The 13,520-nt window shown below is 37.8% G+C and overlaps 1 protein-coding gene across 2 annotated transcripts in view; it reads right to left on the minus strand.

The window, feature by feature from the left end:
- The window catches only part of LOC107689138 (neuroligin-3-like), a 183,917-nt gene that overhangs the window by 134,008 nt on the left and 36,389 nt on the right, over positions 1 to 13,520 (minus strand). Inside the window, exons 2-3 of one of the 2 annotated variants that reach the window (XM_016487046.1) lie at positions 2,456 to 3,113; positions 413 to 472 (exon numbers count right to left, since the gene is read on the minus strand). In XM_016487046.1, coding sequence (XP_016342532.1) covers positions 413 to 472; positions 2,456 to 2,924 — 529 coding nt within the window. In that variant the 5' untranslated portion in view covers positions 2,925 to 3,113. The remainder of the gene's footprint in view (positions 1 to 412; positions 473 to 2,455; positions 3,114 to 13,520) is intronic. The other variant, XM_016487047.1, reaches the window with a different exon arrangement.

The raw sequence follows: 13,520 nt of genomic DNA on the forward strand, positions 1-13,520 counted from the left end.
TCCATTCAACCCTGTTCTGCTATGATACTTGTCCATTTAAATATAATAGTATAAACTCTCCATGGTCAAAAAAAGTCATATTGTTCAATGGTTTGACATGGTGCAAGCATATTTGTTAGTGATCAATAATTTATTTATTTTTTTTAGCCTGTGTAATTTTTTAAGTTGTTGAACATAACAGGGTTGAACATGTGAAAACAGGAGGTTGTGTACATACACACTGTGTAGCAAATTGAAATAGCACATATTCACAAAAAAAAAAAAACCTATGTTGAAAAAAATATACAGACATTTTTAACATTGCTCTGCACACAAGACTCTGCAGTTGTCGGTGATATCCCGTGGGTACGAGAGAGGACGTACCAGTCGCTCTCTTCTCTGTATATCGCTCCAATGTTGGCTTGTTACATACCTCCTTTTCTACATATTTTCTTGTTGGGTTTTCTGGCACATTCCTTGGATATTCTTTTGACTGTAAAATGAATAGAAGACTACAAAATAACAGAAGGCTCTGGAAGAAACGTTTGAGGAGAACATGCAACATCGTCACTCCCCCTCCCCACAAGAACAACAAAGAGAACCTGTCCAGAGCGTTAGCTGGGGTGCTTTGTCTTTTAGGCAGAAAATATTCCAAAACAGGTGGAATTGATTTGCTGCACCCTGGAACACAGGAAGCCTAGTTTCACATGCACTGCTATATAAAACCCTTTACAAGCACAAAATAAACTCTTCCTCCTCACAACTTCTGCACCGCTGCATCACTCCAGGTTTTGCGTGAGAAATGCATGGCTCTGTTGCACGATGCACCAAACGTGCTTTGACAACAGATGCAAAGAAGTGTGCTCTACAACCTTGAAGTTTTTTGACTTCAGATTAATTTTAGCAACAAAAAGCTTATGCAGCTTTCGATGACACAATTGGATCTGTTCTAAAACATAGCGCACTACCCGGACAGCATTTTACCGCATGCATCAGAGGTCTGTTGGTTCCAAAAGGTAGGCAGTAACATTATGCTGGCTTTTTGGATATCTCAAATCTCTAAAATGCAGCAATGCATTTATCCTACAAAGTGAAGGCAATCCCAGAATGCACTGCACTGAGCTCACTGAAAAATGGTGTACTCCAATATTTGTGTCTACTATGCCTTATTCTGCTTATTAGAGTACTACTGTGTCATTAGTTTAGCAACTTGCTAATGTTACACTCAATTGAAATCAATTGTCAAGTCTCCCATGAGCTTAATGTGAGGAGTGTTGTTTGTGTGCTTACTTTGTGTGCTGTATTTCAGTAAGGATAGGGGGTGTAGCAACCATTTTTATGTCATCCTTTTTAATCCACCCCACTTTTTGGGAGATGCTGTAATCATTGTCTTTTAAGAGTTTTGTTTAGCTTGGCTACAAAACTATAATAAAAATGTAGCTAACCAAGCCTCAGGCAACTGGCAGCGATGGATACATAAACAGCACTTGGTAATCCTGCTACAGCTAGCACCAATTGAAAACATCTTTTTTGAGAGTTTTATCTTTGAGCTGGGGTGGAATCTGCAAATGCAAATTTTAAGCAATGACAAACAGCATCTTTGCTGCTACATAATGTGACCCAGGCATCGATTTCAGGTTCAGTAGTATTTTTCTGTGCATGCGCACACAAACTGATACGGCTCTTTGCATGCCCTCATAATGAACTTTACGCATTCGTAGCGTCAAAGTCTCCGCTTTCCTTCAAAGTCTTCTAGCCTTCTCAAGCGTGTACGCGTCCTTAGATGGCAGCTCACTGGGTTTTGGAACAGAGCTTGCGCTTTTGCTTTCAAATCTGTAAGAGTTTGTAAGAAATGCTCTTTGTGCTGGGGAGATATTTGCGAATGCAAATGTTCAACTTGATCACCAAATTCGTTTAAAGATCTTAAGTTCCTGGAGACAGGCTTTGAACGTTAACAGAAGAAAGTGGGACAGTAAAGGGTCTTACATGGTTAGGACTGATGCCACAGGCCTCTTGTGTTCCAGAACATTTTTGCAACTCTACAAAAGGCTCATTCTGGCATCAAGCAAGCTAACCTCGGATCGCTAATCCCCCAGAACAGTCAAGACAGTGAGGAGAGGGAGTTGCACCATGATCATTACATCAAAACTTCATGTCAGATTAGAATCTGAGCTCTTACATTAAAAATATTATTTTCTCCTTGATTGCTTTCTTCTAGCTTTCTTTCTTTCTTTCTTTCTTTCTTTTTGGTTTGCCTTCTTAAACAACACAAAAGAGGAACCCATAACAGTGGCATGGAAGGGAAGAGTTGATGGAAAGACTTCATGGCAGATCAAGTCAAGATGAGGAACGGAAATGGTGTACACAGACACGACATGCACCAGACAACAACTCATGCTTCAAACACAACACACAGGAAGTGACAGAATGTAATAGCGAGAGGCTATTTTTTCTCCGTTATACCCGACACACTCACCATCCTCCGTTGGAACATAGATGTTTAGATACAAACAATCCTCGTTTTGATCTTGTATGTAAGTGGCAACTATATCCAAGTTAAAGGTGAACCAGATTGGCATCATGATCTCCGGAACGGCGTTGTGAATGTTTTGCGGGCACACCGGTGCGAAATGAGTGGCGTTCTTGATCCCCGACCAAGACAGGGGCGGCTCAGGGGGAAGGAAGCGTTTCTCCCCCATCGGCGGGGCGGCATACGGCACGCCCAGGTACTGGTCCACCGGTCCCAGGATCTCGCTGGGCAGCGGGACCCGCGCGCCCCGTAATTTCCCATACTGCGTGTTCACGGTGGGGTGGTAGCTTTGTCCCCTGATGAGCATCACGCACCAACAAAAAATCCATATCCACAGAGAAACGTCATGAGCCCTGCCATTGCAGCAGTCCTGCTGATGCAAAAGGAGCCGGTTTTTGCGCACCGCCAACCACATGGTCCGTAAAAATGCTAGATGCCGACGTACACCGAGAAACTCCTCCAGCACGTGTCTCCTGCCTTCAGACCCTTAAACTCAGCCGGATTACTCCTGTCATTGAAGAAAAACACATACAAGCGCCGCTCCGTTCCTCCCCGGAAGAATCCTTCTCATTCGCTGTACAGTATTCTCATCAGATCCTCTCTCCTGCAGGAAAAAAAAAAAGAAGACAGGAACATTTTAAATGGGACCGTTTTTATACTTTTGTTTTTTTTTTCCTTTATGCACATAGAACTGAACACATAAATATGACAATGCTCTTGATGCATCCAAAGGCCTGCACAACTCATGCAAATAAAAGCTCTACTGCAGGTTGATTTAAACATCCCGACACTCTCCAGAAACTGGGTGGTTCACAAATGGCGGATCATAACTGATAAGATTGTAAAGGATAAACATAAAATGGAACTAACCATTTAATCCTGCATAGTTAGGATAGCAAAATAGTAACTGCACCCCACTGATGTCAAAGCATGTGTGTTCAATTAAACTCGACAGTATTTGGTTCATCAGTTATTTGGTTAAAGTTAGCCGGTAGCTAAATTAGGCAGATGCGAACATGGATAGTGGCTGCGTCTGAAATCTGAAGGTAACAAGACACATCAATCCAATGATCGTGTCACATCCTATCAACTGAGATACCTTCTCAGATATAGATGTGTCCTTCACTGCCTATGATATCCCACTATCCTGTGCTTTTGATTCTGTGAGCTAAAAAGTGAAATTGGTGGCTGGTGGTTAGTTTGTGTATAAATTAATTTTTTGAACACATTTTCTTTTCTAGGGAGAAATTAGTATTGTAGAAATTAAATATTCGCTTAGCTCTCTCTATTTTGTTGCATTTTATTAAACCGTTATGCTGCCGCAGAAGTCTGTCTGAAATCAGTTTTGTGAGGTACCTTCTTCGTGCACAAACGCTGCCTTTAAAGTCATTGCCTGATAAGGCAGCGAGGCAACAAGTCAGCTGCCTAAGCTTTCGGACGCAGCCAGACTGTGACATTCTCTCATCTTCAAGTTCCACAAACAAATCTGTGCAAGGTATAGAAAAATAAAAGCCAGACTACATTTGTGCCAACCAAATATTTAAACAACAAAGAAAATCTTGAACTAATTACTAGGCAATGGACTTGTTACTGTTAAGCTGATAGTGTTCTTAGTAATATTTATGCATTTAAACGTTTGATTTTTAAGGTCATTTTATTTCTTTTGTACAATAAACTATTTTGGTACCATGTTTATGGCCTAAAGCAAAACCAGTTGAGAGCTACTCAATCAGTAAATAAAACATACTGTATGAGGGTTTCCCATCAAGCCAAAATAACAACATCTCTGTCCAAATTCGACAGAAATGTGTTAAATAAAAGATTTTTCAGGCACAGGTCCCCTGTCCCCATCTCTGGAAAGCTGGTATTTGTAAGTGGCTCGCGGGTGCCTGTGCTAACACTGTAAATGCTAATGATGAGGAGGGTCGTCCCCAGCGGAGAGAAACTCTTCCCTGCTCAGCTACTGATCAATTTTCAATTTGTAAAGCTTAAGACCCTCAGACCTCCATCCCTCGGAGGGCTTGGAATAATAACAAGGAGAAAAGCCGGAGTTTAGTAGCAGATATTGCATTCCAAAATGACTCTGTAAATGATTTATAATGTATCTAGTGGAGCAGTATCCACCAGACGAGAGGCAATATGAATCTTCCTGGAGGTGCACGTATCACTCCACAAATCCTATCCAAACTTGGGCTGATTTGCACAAAGCCTGGCAGGAAGTTCTTCATCCTCCACCTCATCATCCACACACACTTGCTGCTGCCTGTAATCGACTGGTGCCTGTGGACGGTACAGCTGATCTCCAGAGAGAAGAGCGGAGCAGAGGAATTGTCCGGCCCAATCTTGGCAGACTTTAAACATACATTTTTCTCAAACTCATGACTTGTCCTGTTCAGTTATTACTCGACTGAGAAGTGATTTTAACAATTGATTTGGGAACTAAACAGAGCTGATATTTTTCCCTCCAGCAGACGTGTTTAAAGAAATTAATTCTTGTACACTTAATGTAGATACACTTGGTCAAGATGCACCATGCCATGTTCATCCATGATGATTGGCTATGATAGCAACATTTGATGTCACAGATGTTAAACCTGTTACAATGCATCTTTAAACAATGCATCTGAATATACAGTAGGCATGTTGGAAGTGTAAAACCATTATTTTGAGCAAATAAGAGTTTGCAATTCATTTAGTTTCTCACACAAAACTATTGTATTGTACTGTACTGTCTTGCACTTTTATGATACGCTTAAATTGTTGGAGCCCCCAAACCCCACCCTACCCCACCAAACATTATAGAACATTATAGAAACTCCTCAAATAATTTTTGAATAGGCAAGCACCATTCAGCTTTTTATGAAAATGTAAAAGCCTAGTTCATGAATAATTCAGCCAAGCTGCTGCTATGATCAGCCAGGTTGATCCCGGTCAACTACCAACCCCTTCTCTCCACATTAAAGTTCCCACTTGTCTAAAACATACAACTTCATTGTCCCTGATGTGGTGAAACCAGGCAGCGTCCAACACCTGAGACCCTGTTTCCAGTTGATATTAAAATGCGATTTTGTTGACCTAATCACAAGTGTTCCGCCAAGACGCATTACTGTTTCCACCCGGTATGAACATGCGTTTCAAATGCGTCTCCTGTGAACACTTGTGGTTGGAATTCAATGAGACCCTCCCCTCTTATTTTGTCACACTCCACATCACTTTTATGGGAGCGCAAAGGGCTCACATTCAGGGACTCACATATTAGTGTTTATACTGTACACAGCAGCATGGTTATGGTTATGTATTTTGTGTGTAGCTACAAAATAGCTAACACTTAACAGCCTTGCAAACATTGTGCATTCTCAGCTGCCTGTCCTTTTATCTGCCAGTTGCTTTTCCACGTTATAATGACAACACACCTTAAAGTCTCATTCCTTCATGCCCTTAGTCACATGGTACCTGAGCCACTGAGATCAATGACAGATAGCGTTCTCCAGGCCGTATTCTAGAAAGTAGAGTTAACTTATCAATATAACTTATATAATATCAGTTATATAAATATAACTTGTGCGATAATTTTTTAAAAACTTGCAACTAGTTGCTTATTAGCATTAGCATATTGGCTTTTTATTAGTACTTATAAAGCACATATTCTGCATGACCATATCCTACATCCCTAATCCTACCCAATACCTAAACATAACAACTACCTTACTAACTATTAATAATCAGCAACTTAAGTTGATTTTGATTGTTTCCATTGTCCTCGTTTGTAAATTGCTGTGGATAAAAGCGTCTGCTAAATGACTAAATGTAAATGTAAAAGTCATAATTAATGGTTTGTAAATAGTGAGAATTGGACCTTAAAATACATTTTTACCATTGTTTGTTTGATGCTAAAACCATAAGATGGTTGTGCAATATATATACAGGCAGAGGCTATTTGCACTAAGTGTAAATAGCTATAGATTCTATTTACGCTATGTTAAAATAGCAAGATTTTCTGCTATTTATACTACTTACTGCAAATAGTGGCAATTATCTGCACCTCAGTATTGTAGTACATTTTAAAACAGTATGTAATAATAACGTATTGAGTTTAAATGATAATTTTCATTCAAATTATTAAATGGATGCATTGGGACATACCCGATACTTTATTTTCAACTTTTTTATTATTTCCTTCATTTTTATTGAAAATAAATGCCTTTCTGATGTGAGATGAGATCTGAACAGGAAGAAAAAAAATTCGGCAAAAGGCAGGTTCGATCTCGGGTCGATCACCTCAAAAGGAACACACCTCACTAGAGACACCACTGGAACTTGTGGTGTCTTGTGGGCGTCTTTTGTAATGTTGTCTAGCCCAATCACACATTGATGGGCGGAGTTAGTGTAAATAGCCTCTGCCAACAAGGTGGGCTATTTGCACATAGTGTAAATAGACACTCCGATAACTGGCCATAAGCTGTTTTGCTAAATTCCTATAAAAATGCAGGATAACATGATTTGTATTGTACGGTTCTTCAATAAGAATACATCTTGTAGTAGGTAATGTAATACTGACTATTGAAGAATGACTAATAATCGGCAGCCAGATGTTTCTGTTGTAGATTTGATTAGTATTCTTCTACATTAAACTTTATTGCACACCTCACTGTCGAGACTTGTGAATCTCCGTCCCTGATAGTGTGAATTATGACCGTTATGGGAGTGTGCATTGGGACTCATTGTCAGCAGCCAGCACATATTACACTGCATAATACATGGTCACCATCTTAACACCTTCTGTGGGAAACACAGCACAGAATATGCAGAGCTGTCGTCAACATTATCCTGAAACTAAAACTATAGATAAATATAGCATATTAAGTCACATTCTAACATGGAAGTAGGTAAAAACTCACAAGACAGGATTTGCAGCACATCAGACCTACACCCACGCTAATTCAGCTCTGTAATAGATTTGTGCCTAAACCTTATGTATTTCAAGTAAAAGATTAATTACTAAAGACTGAAACATGATGGCACAACCTGTATCTCCACCTGAAAATAAAATGGAAAGGGCTGCAGAAGACAAAGCCTAAGGGAAAAAAACCTTGGTTTCCTGGTTCAAATGGGCATGACCTGAGGCTCCAAAACTATCAACTCAACATAAAATCACACATGAAGGTGCACAAGATAACAGATGAGACCCTGACTGTGTGTTGTGTGATAACACCACAGGACAATGAGGACTGTATAATAGAACGCCTGGATATGTGATATGAAATGTGCAGAGAATAACAAAAATAATAACATCAACAGAAACAACTTCCCAGTACGTTTTAAATTCAGTAAGTCTAATGGTGCGTTTGCACCGACAGCGATTTGCAGAGGCAAAGCGATCAGAAGTCATTCATTTCCAGCGAGAGCTGGTGATTTGAGCAGACGTGAGTGACAGCTACCGTGAGCAATGCAACACATCTCGCGTCGAGCTGATCAGTGTCACTCGCACAAGAGCAGTGACGTGATGTGGTGACTTTGAACGTCTTCATCCTGGCAACCGTGCCCTGATTCACACTTCCACAACGACTGTCATTCACACCACAGGGAGGTTTACTGTTATAGTCTTGTTTCGTCACACACTGTGCATGATGAGGTTAACTGTTGGGAATCCCTGTCATCCTACAACTAATGAAACACTTGCACGGGAAGCAAAATGTTCATTCAATGGAAATCAAAGGTATTAGGCATCAAATATAATGTAAGTAAATTAATTTCACTGACTCTTAAGTGAACATACTGCTAATGCTAACAGCTACGCATGTGCTACATTTACGGAATTATGCGAAGGTGATTCAGAGCACAGGTTAACATCTGTAATTCTAATAAATTTTCTTCTTCAAAGTTGAGTTTTTAAAAAAAAAAATAGAACAATTGTATGTGTAGTCACACATACCTGAATAAAAAAGAAGAAAAACTTAAACGGGTCATTAACTGAGAAATCTAAATGCCTTTGATCTTTTGACATATAAGAGGTAATTGTACTATACAAAAGTAAGTCTGTAAGTTTCAGAACTCAAAACGTTCTCGTTATTTCGATGCGGGATTGTAAGAAAGATTGAAACTAAAAGACAATGCTGTGCCGACTATACTGGATCCGACAGTAATTTCGCAAAACAAATGTGAGTAACTGTTCTTATTACGCTGATTACGCTATTGCTTTGTCTGTTATTACTGATCGTTTGATATGCACTGAGTATTTATGCGTCCATCTTTTAAGTATGTATGTTGTCAAACATACACAACTATTAGCCAATCATAGCAGTGGCCGTTTACTTCTGAGTCGACAATCCACCACGCCTATTCAAACAGAGCGCTCTGATGAGGGAGGGGGTCAAAAACAGGACAGAAAACAGCTTATTACTTCTAAATTATGATGAAATCTTGATAACATTATAAAAATAATAAAAAAGGCAGTTCATGACCCCTTTTTAATTGTAATTAATTTAATAATTTCCAACAATAAAAACTTTATGAAAATCATCACCATTATTATTATTAATGTTTTATACATTTTTAAATTTATAAAACTTTTACATTTTTTTACAGACCACCTCGTACTCTCTTGTGGTCCTCTGGGGCTCCCCAGGCTCCAAAGGAATAGTTCACCAATAAAAAGAAAATCTGTCATCTGTTATTATTTTGTTCTGTCTTCAGTGGATCACACAGAGAGATTTTAGACAGAATATTCCTGCTGTTCATTCACATGCAGTGGTAGTAAAAGGGGACACACAATGTCAAACCCCCAAAATTACAAATAAGCACCATGCAATTACTATAACAGTAGTCCGTGATTTGTGTACAAGCCTTCTGACACTATAGGGTATCTTTGTGTGAGGAACAGTTATTATTTACAGAAAATCTTCCTCGCAGCCACAAAAAAAAAACATTTGCTCTTTTGATTTGAAATATAGCTCTTTAGTGGTATGCACTTTTTTTGTCAAACGTAAATGGTGCTTTTCTGCCATTTTTGGAGCTCATGTCCATCCCCATTCACTTCAATCGCAAAATCTGCTTAAACATTCTGATAACATCATCTTTAGTGCTCCACAGAAGAAAGTCAGACATTAAATTGGCATGAGGGCGAGTACATGATGACAGGATTTCCATTTTTAGGTGATCTATCCTTTCAAACACCTGCCGTATTTTCACCATGGGAAAAATACAGAAATGCAGAAAAACAGAAAATATTGATCGCCTCATGTGGTTGGCCTTGCTGCCGGTAATAAAGCCAACATGCAGACACACCGCTGAGTCTACAAGAGGCTTTTCAGAGGCTCACAGCACTGAGTTTGTGCATGTGCACATGCTCTCCAGCCTATACTCATACCCTTCATCTATAATGTGAAATAACAAACAACGTATTACAACGTGTCCATGCGACACACGACTGATTTAGGATGAAGAGAGTTCTCTAGATTTGTCACGACACATCACTCATTCTCAGGGTCTTAATGGGAAGCTAAACAAGCATCACCCACTTGGCTGCCTTTAGGCTGAATCCACGTTTAGATGCCGCTGGTTAAGATAAGAACTTGATGGGTGATCCAGATGTGATTACCAGCTCTGAAGACACACAGCTGTGGTTTGTTCATCTTATTGGGCACCAGAGTAAGACAACAGCTGGCCATTTTATTCACAGTAGAAATCCTCGATATACAGTAAAAGTCACATGTTACAAATTCATTCAAAATGTGGTGATTGCTTTTATTTCTGGAAATGGGTCAAGTGAGGGAAGTTTGCCAGCTGATTATGACACAGCTCTATGGAACATTTGATTCTTATTGGTCAAATGAGGCGTTTTGCAGTTAAATATTTGACCGCTAATGTGTAGCTGACTTCCTCTCAACTGATTTCATGTCTTGCATATTACTTCACACTTTCTTCTCACATACTATACAGTACAATACATTATTATTATTATTATTTTTATGTGAGACTATAAGGATCAGTGTAATAAACAGGATATTGTATAATCAACCGGTCATTTTACCAAAATAATAACAAAAAAGAAATTAACTTCATCCAGTTATAAAGTTGTACATGTTTCCATACTCCATATACTGTATTGTGGGTGTCAAACAAGCTGAAAGTGAAACCCCTCAGGACTACATTTACATTTAATAAGCAATTATAGAGTTTGTAAAATGGTGGATTAATATTGCTTTGAGCGCTACAGAAAAGCATATTAATCATGAATAATGACAGTTTAGTGTGCAAAGCAAATTTGACAAATTCTGGAAAAATGAAACAAAAATTAATTATAAAAACCTGTGTGCAAAGGCTTCGTGCATATCGCTTGTCTATATTTCATCAAAGGGACTGCGATATTCCTTTAAATGGAAATAGCCGGTCTCCATCCAGAAGCACTGTGACTGGGGAAACAGCCTTTCCATGCATTACTGGAGCCCAGCTTTGGTTTTGGCTGTGCATCAAGGAAAAAGAACAGCATAGTCCAGTCCCAAAAGAAAAAAAGAGAGAGAGAGAGAGAGATCTAGAGATGTGCACAGACTGTCTTCACTTCAGTATCAGATATTAATATCATAGTGCTTCACTGTGCAGCTTGCCGTAGTCATGTACCATAGCATTTACATGGTTGTCTCTAGGGTAGTTTAAGAAATATGATTAAAAATTATAAAAAAAAAAAATGGCACTACAGTACTTTATGGTACCTTTTTTTAATGGTCGAGCCATAACAGTATTGTTATGCATCTTGTGAGCAGACATATACTCGGGTTCAGGGTGGAAATTAATACATTTAAATGTTTTTTTTTTTTTTTTTTGCCCTTTGCAAAACAAGGGAGTTTATAGTGGCTTATTTTACTGTCAGGAGTACATATAAAAACAATGTAATGTCAAATACAAATGTATTGTGAAAAACTGTGGTATTAATCAAATCAATTCATAAAACGTAACAATTTAGCTAATCTTTTAAAATGTTATCACATGAAAATATAATAATTCCTATTATTTTTGGGCATGAATACTGTTTAAAATAAAACATGGATGGAAAATTGGGTGATATTCCTTTTAAAATAATGTTTTGATAAATATTATTATTATTATTATACTTTAAGAAGTATTTCAGAATATTTCTGCCATGATTTCTTCAAATTAGACTGATTTATTTTGGCGGGTTGTGGTGAATACCTTTGCGTTTCTGTGTATTTTGATAAATTGTAGACTATTATTATCATTATTCTTATTATTTGCATAATATATTCTATTGTGCAGTAATATTTCTATTAGAATTTAAGTTATAATATAATAATTGTATAATATATATATACAATATTATTATAATTATAGTAGGCTAATAAAAAAAAAAATATATAATATAAAATATAATGTTAATTATTAAACCAAACAAAATACAAAACTTCCAAAAACACTCAACAATATGATTATTTTATTGAGTGATAGGCAGTGGGTTAAACAAGTGATATCATGTTACCAGTCATGAAAATATAATTTAACTGCTAAATGTCAAGTTATTTCCCCTTATTTTCTGTGAAATGTGAATAATTTATAAACCAAGAGGAGGAAGGAAGTGTGTAAGTGTTTTGTTATTGTCACAACACTTTTGTTTAGAATGTGATGAGCTGTGAGAATAATGCATACATATCATTTGTATTGTTGATTTTTTTTTCAGATGATGATTGAGATTGAGAGATTCTGTTTATATATATATAGTTGATTCATGTAATGTAATTCATGTAATTGGAATTAAATGTGTTCCAAGTTTGTATTGCAGAGCATAATTTTACTTTATATTCAAACTGCTGTTATACAAGTATATGCATTTATTGAACTATTTTAATAGACCCAGTTTCATCGCTTGTATTCCCTCCCCTCACACACACTACATTTATCAGTGGCCTGCCCATTTTAGACAGTCTAGAACCAGGGCTGGTGTGTTGCATAAAATACACAGAGAGCCGAGATTTCTGACAGGAAGACAGAAACCTTTAAACTTTGCCGCATGAAAAATGTTGACTGTAAATATTGGGCCTTTGGGAGAGAGTCTCGGCTTATCTGACTGATGACTGATTCTGAATATGGTAAACTGCTTAACATATCACACCATGACATACTTTAATACTACAAAGGCTGTTTGTCTTATTGTCTGTGAAATGCTGCAAATTGAATGGCTGTTTGGAGCCAACACCCATTCTGACTTAACAAGCATGTCACAGCTTGTATATTTCCAGGATTATGCATTCATGCGCGTTTTCCTCATCCCACGAATACATGCTCAGTCTGTCAGGTAATTGAACGCATGCAATTGTGGAAGCTAAGTGCTTCATGCTGAACATGCTGAAAATTACAAACTCCGGCACAACAAGAATGAATGCTGGACAAGTTGATCAAAGTGAAACCATCAAACCATATTCGAGGATTACACTGGGAAATGTTTACAGAAATACTTCAGGGATTCTATTTGTTAATTATAATTCAAATGCAATAATACCACTAGAACCAATGAATGCATTATTGTCACACAAATCTGAAAATTATCTTTGCATTTTATGATGATGCTATAAGTGTTTGCCAGGGCATTGGTGTTCTGAACAGATTTCATCATGTTGCTGTTTCTTGGATGGTTAAAGGGTTAGTTCACCCAAAAATGAAAATTAGGCCATAAATTACTGACCCTCAATCATCCTAGGTGTACAGTATATGACTTTCTTCTTTCAGACGAATCCAGTCGGAGTTATATTAAAAATTGTCTTTGATCTTTCAAGCTGTTTAATGGCACTTAGCGGGTGTTACAGTGCTTCAGTCCAAAAGAAGTTACATTTACATTTACATTTAGTCATTTTGCAGACGCTTTTATCCAAAGCGACTTACAATTTGGGGATACATAAAGCGATTCTTCTTAAAGAGGCAAACAGATACAGGAAGTGCTTGTAATACCAAGTTTCTAGACATTGTTCAAATAAGTACAAGCTAGAAAGAGAAGGAATAAATAAAG

The sequence above is a fragment of the Sinocyclocheilus anshuiensis genome, unplaced genomic scaffold, assembly GCF_001515605.1.
Source record: "Sinocyclocheilus anshuiensis isolate Anshui unplaced genomic scaffold, SAMN03320099.WGS_v1.1 scaffold846, whole genome shotgun sequence".
Classification (NCBI taxonomy): Eukaryota; Metazoa; Chordata; class Actinopteri; order Cypriniformes; family Cyprinidae; genus Sinocyclocheilus; species Sinocyclocheilus anshuiensis.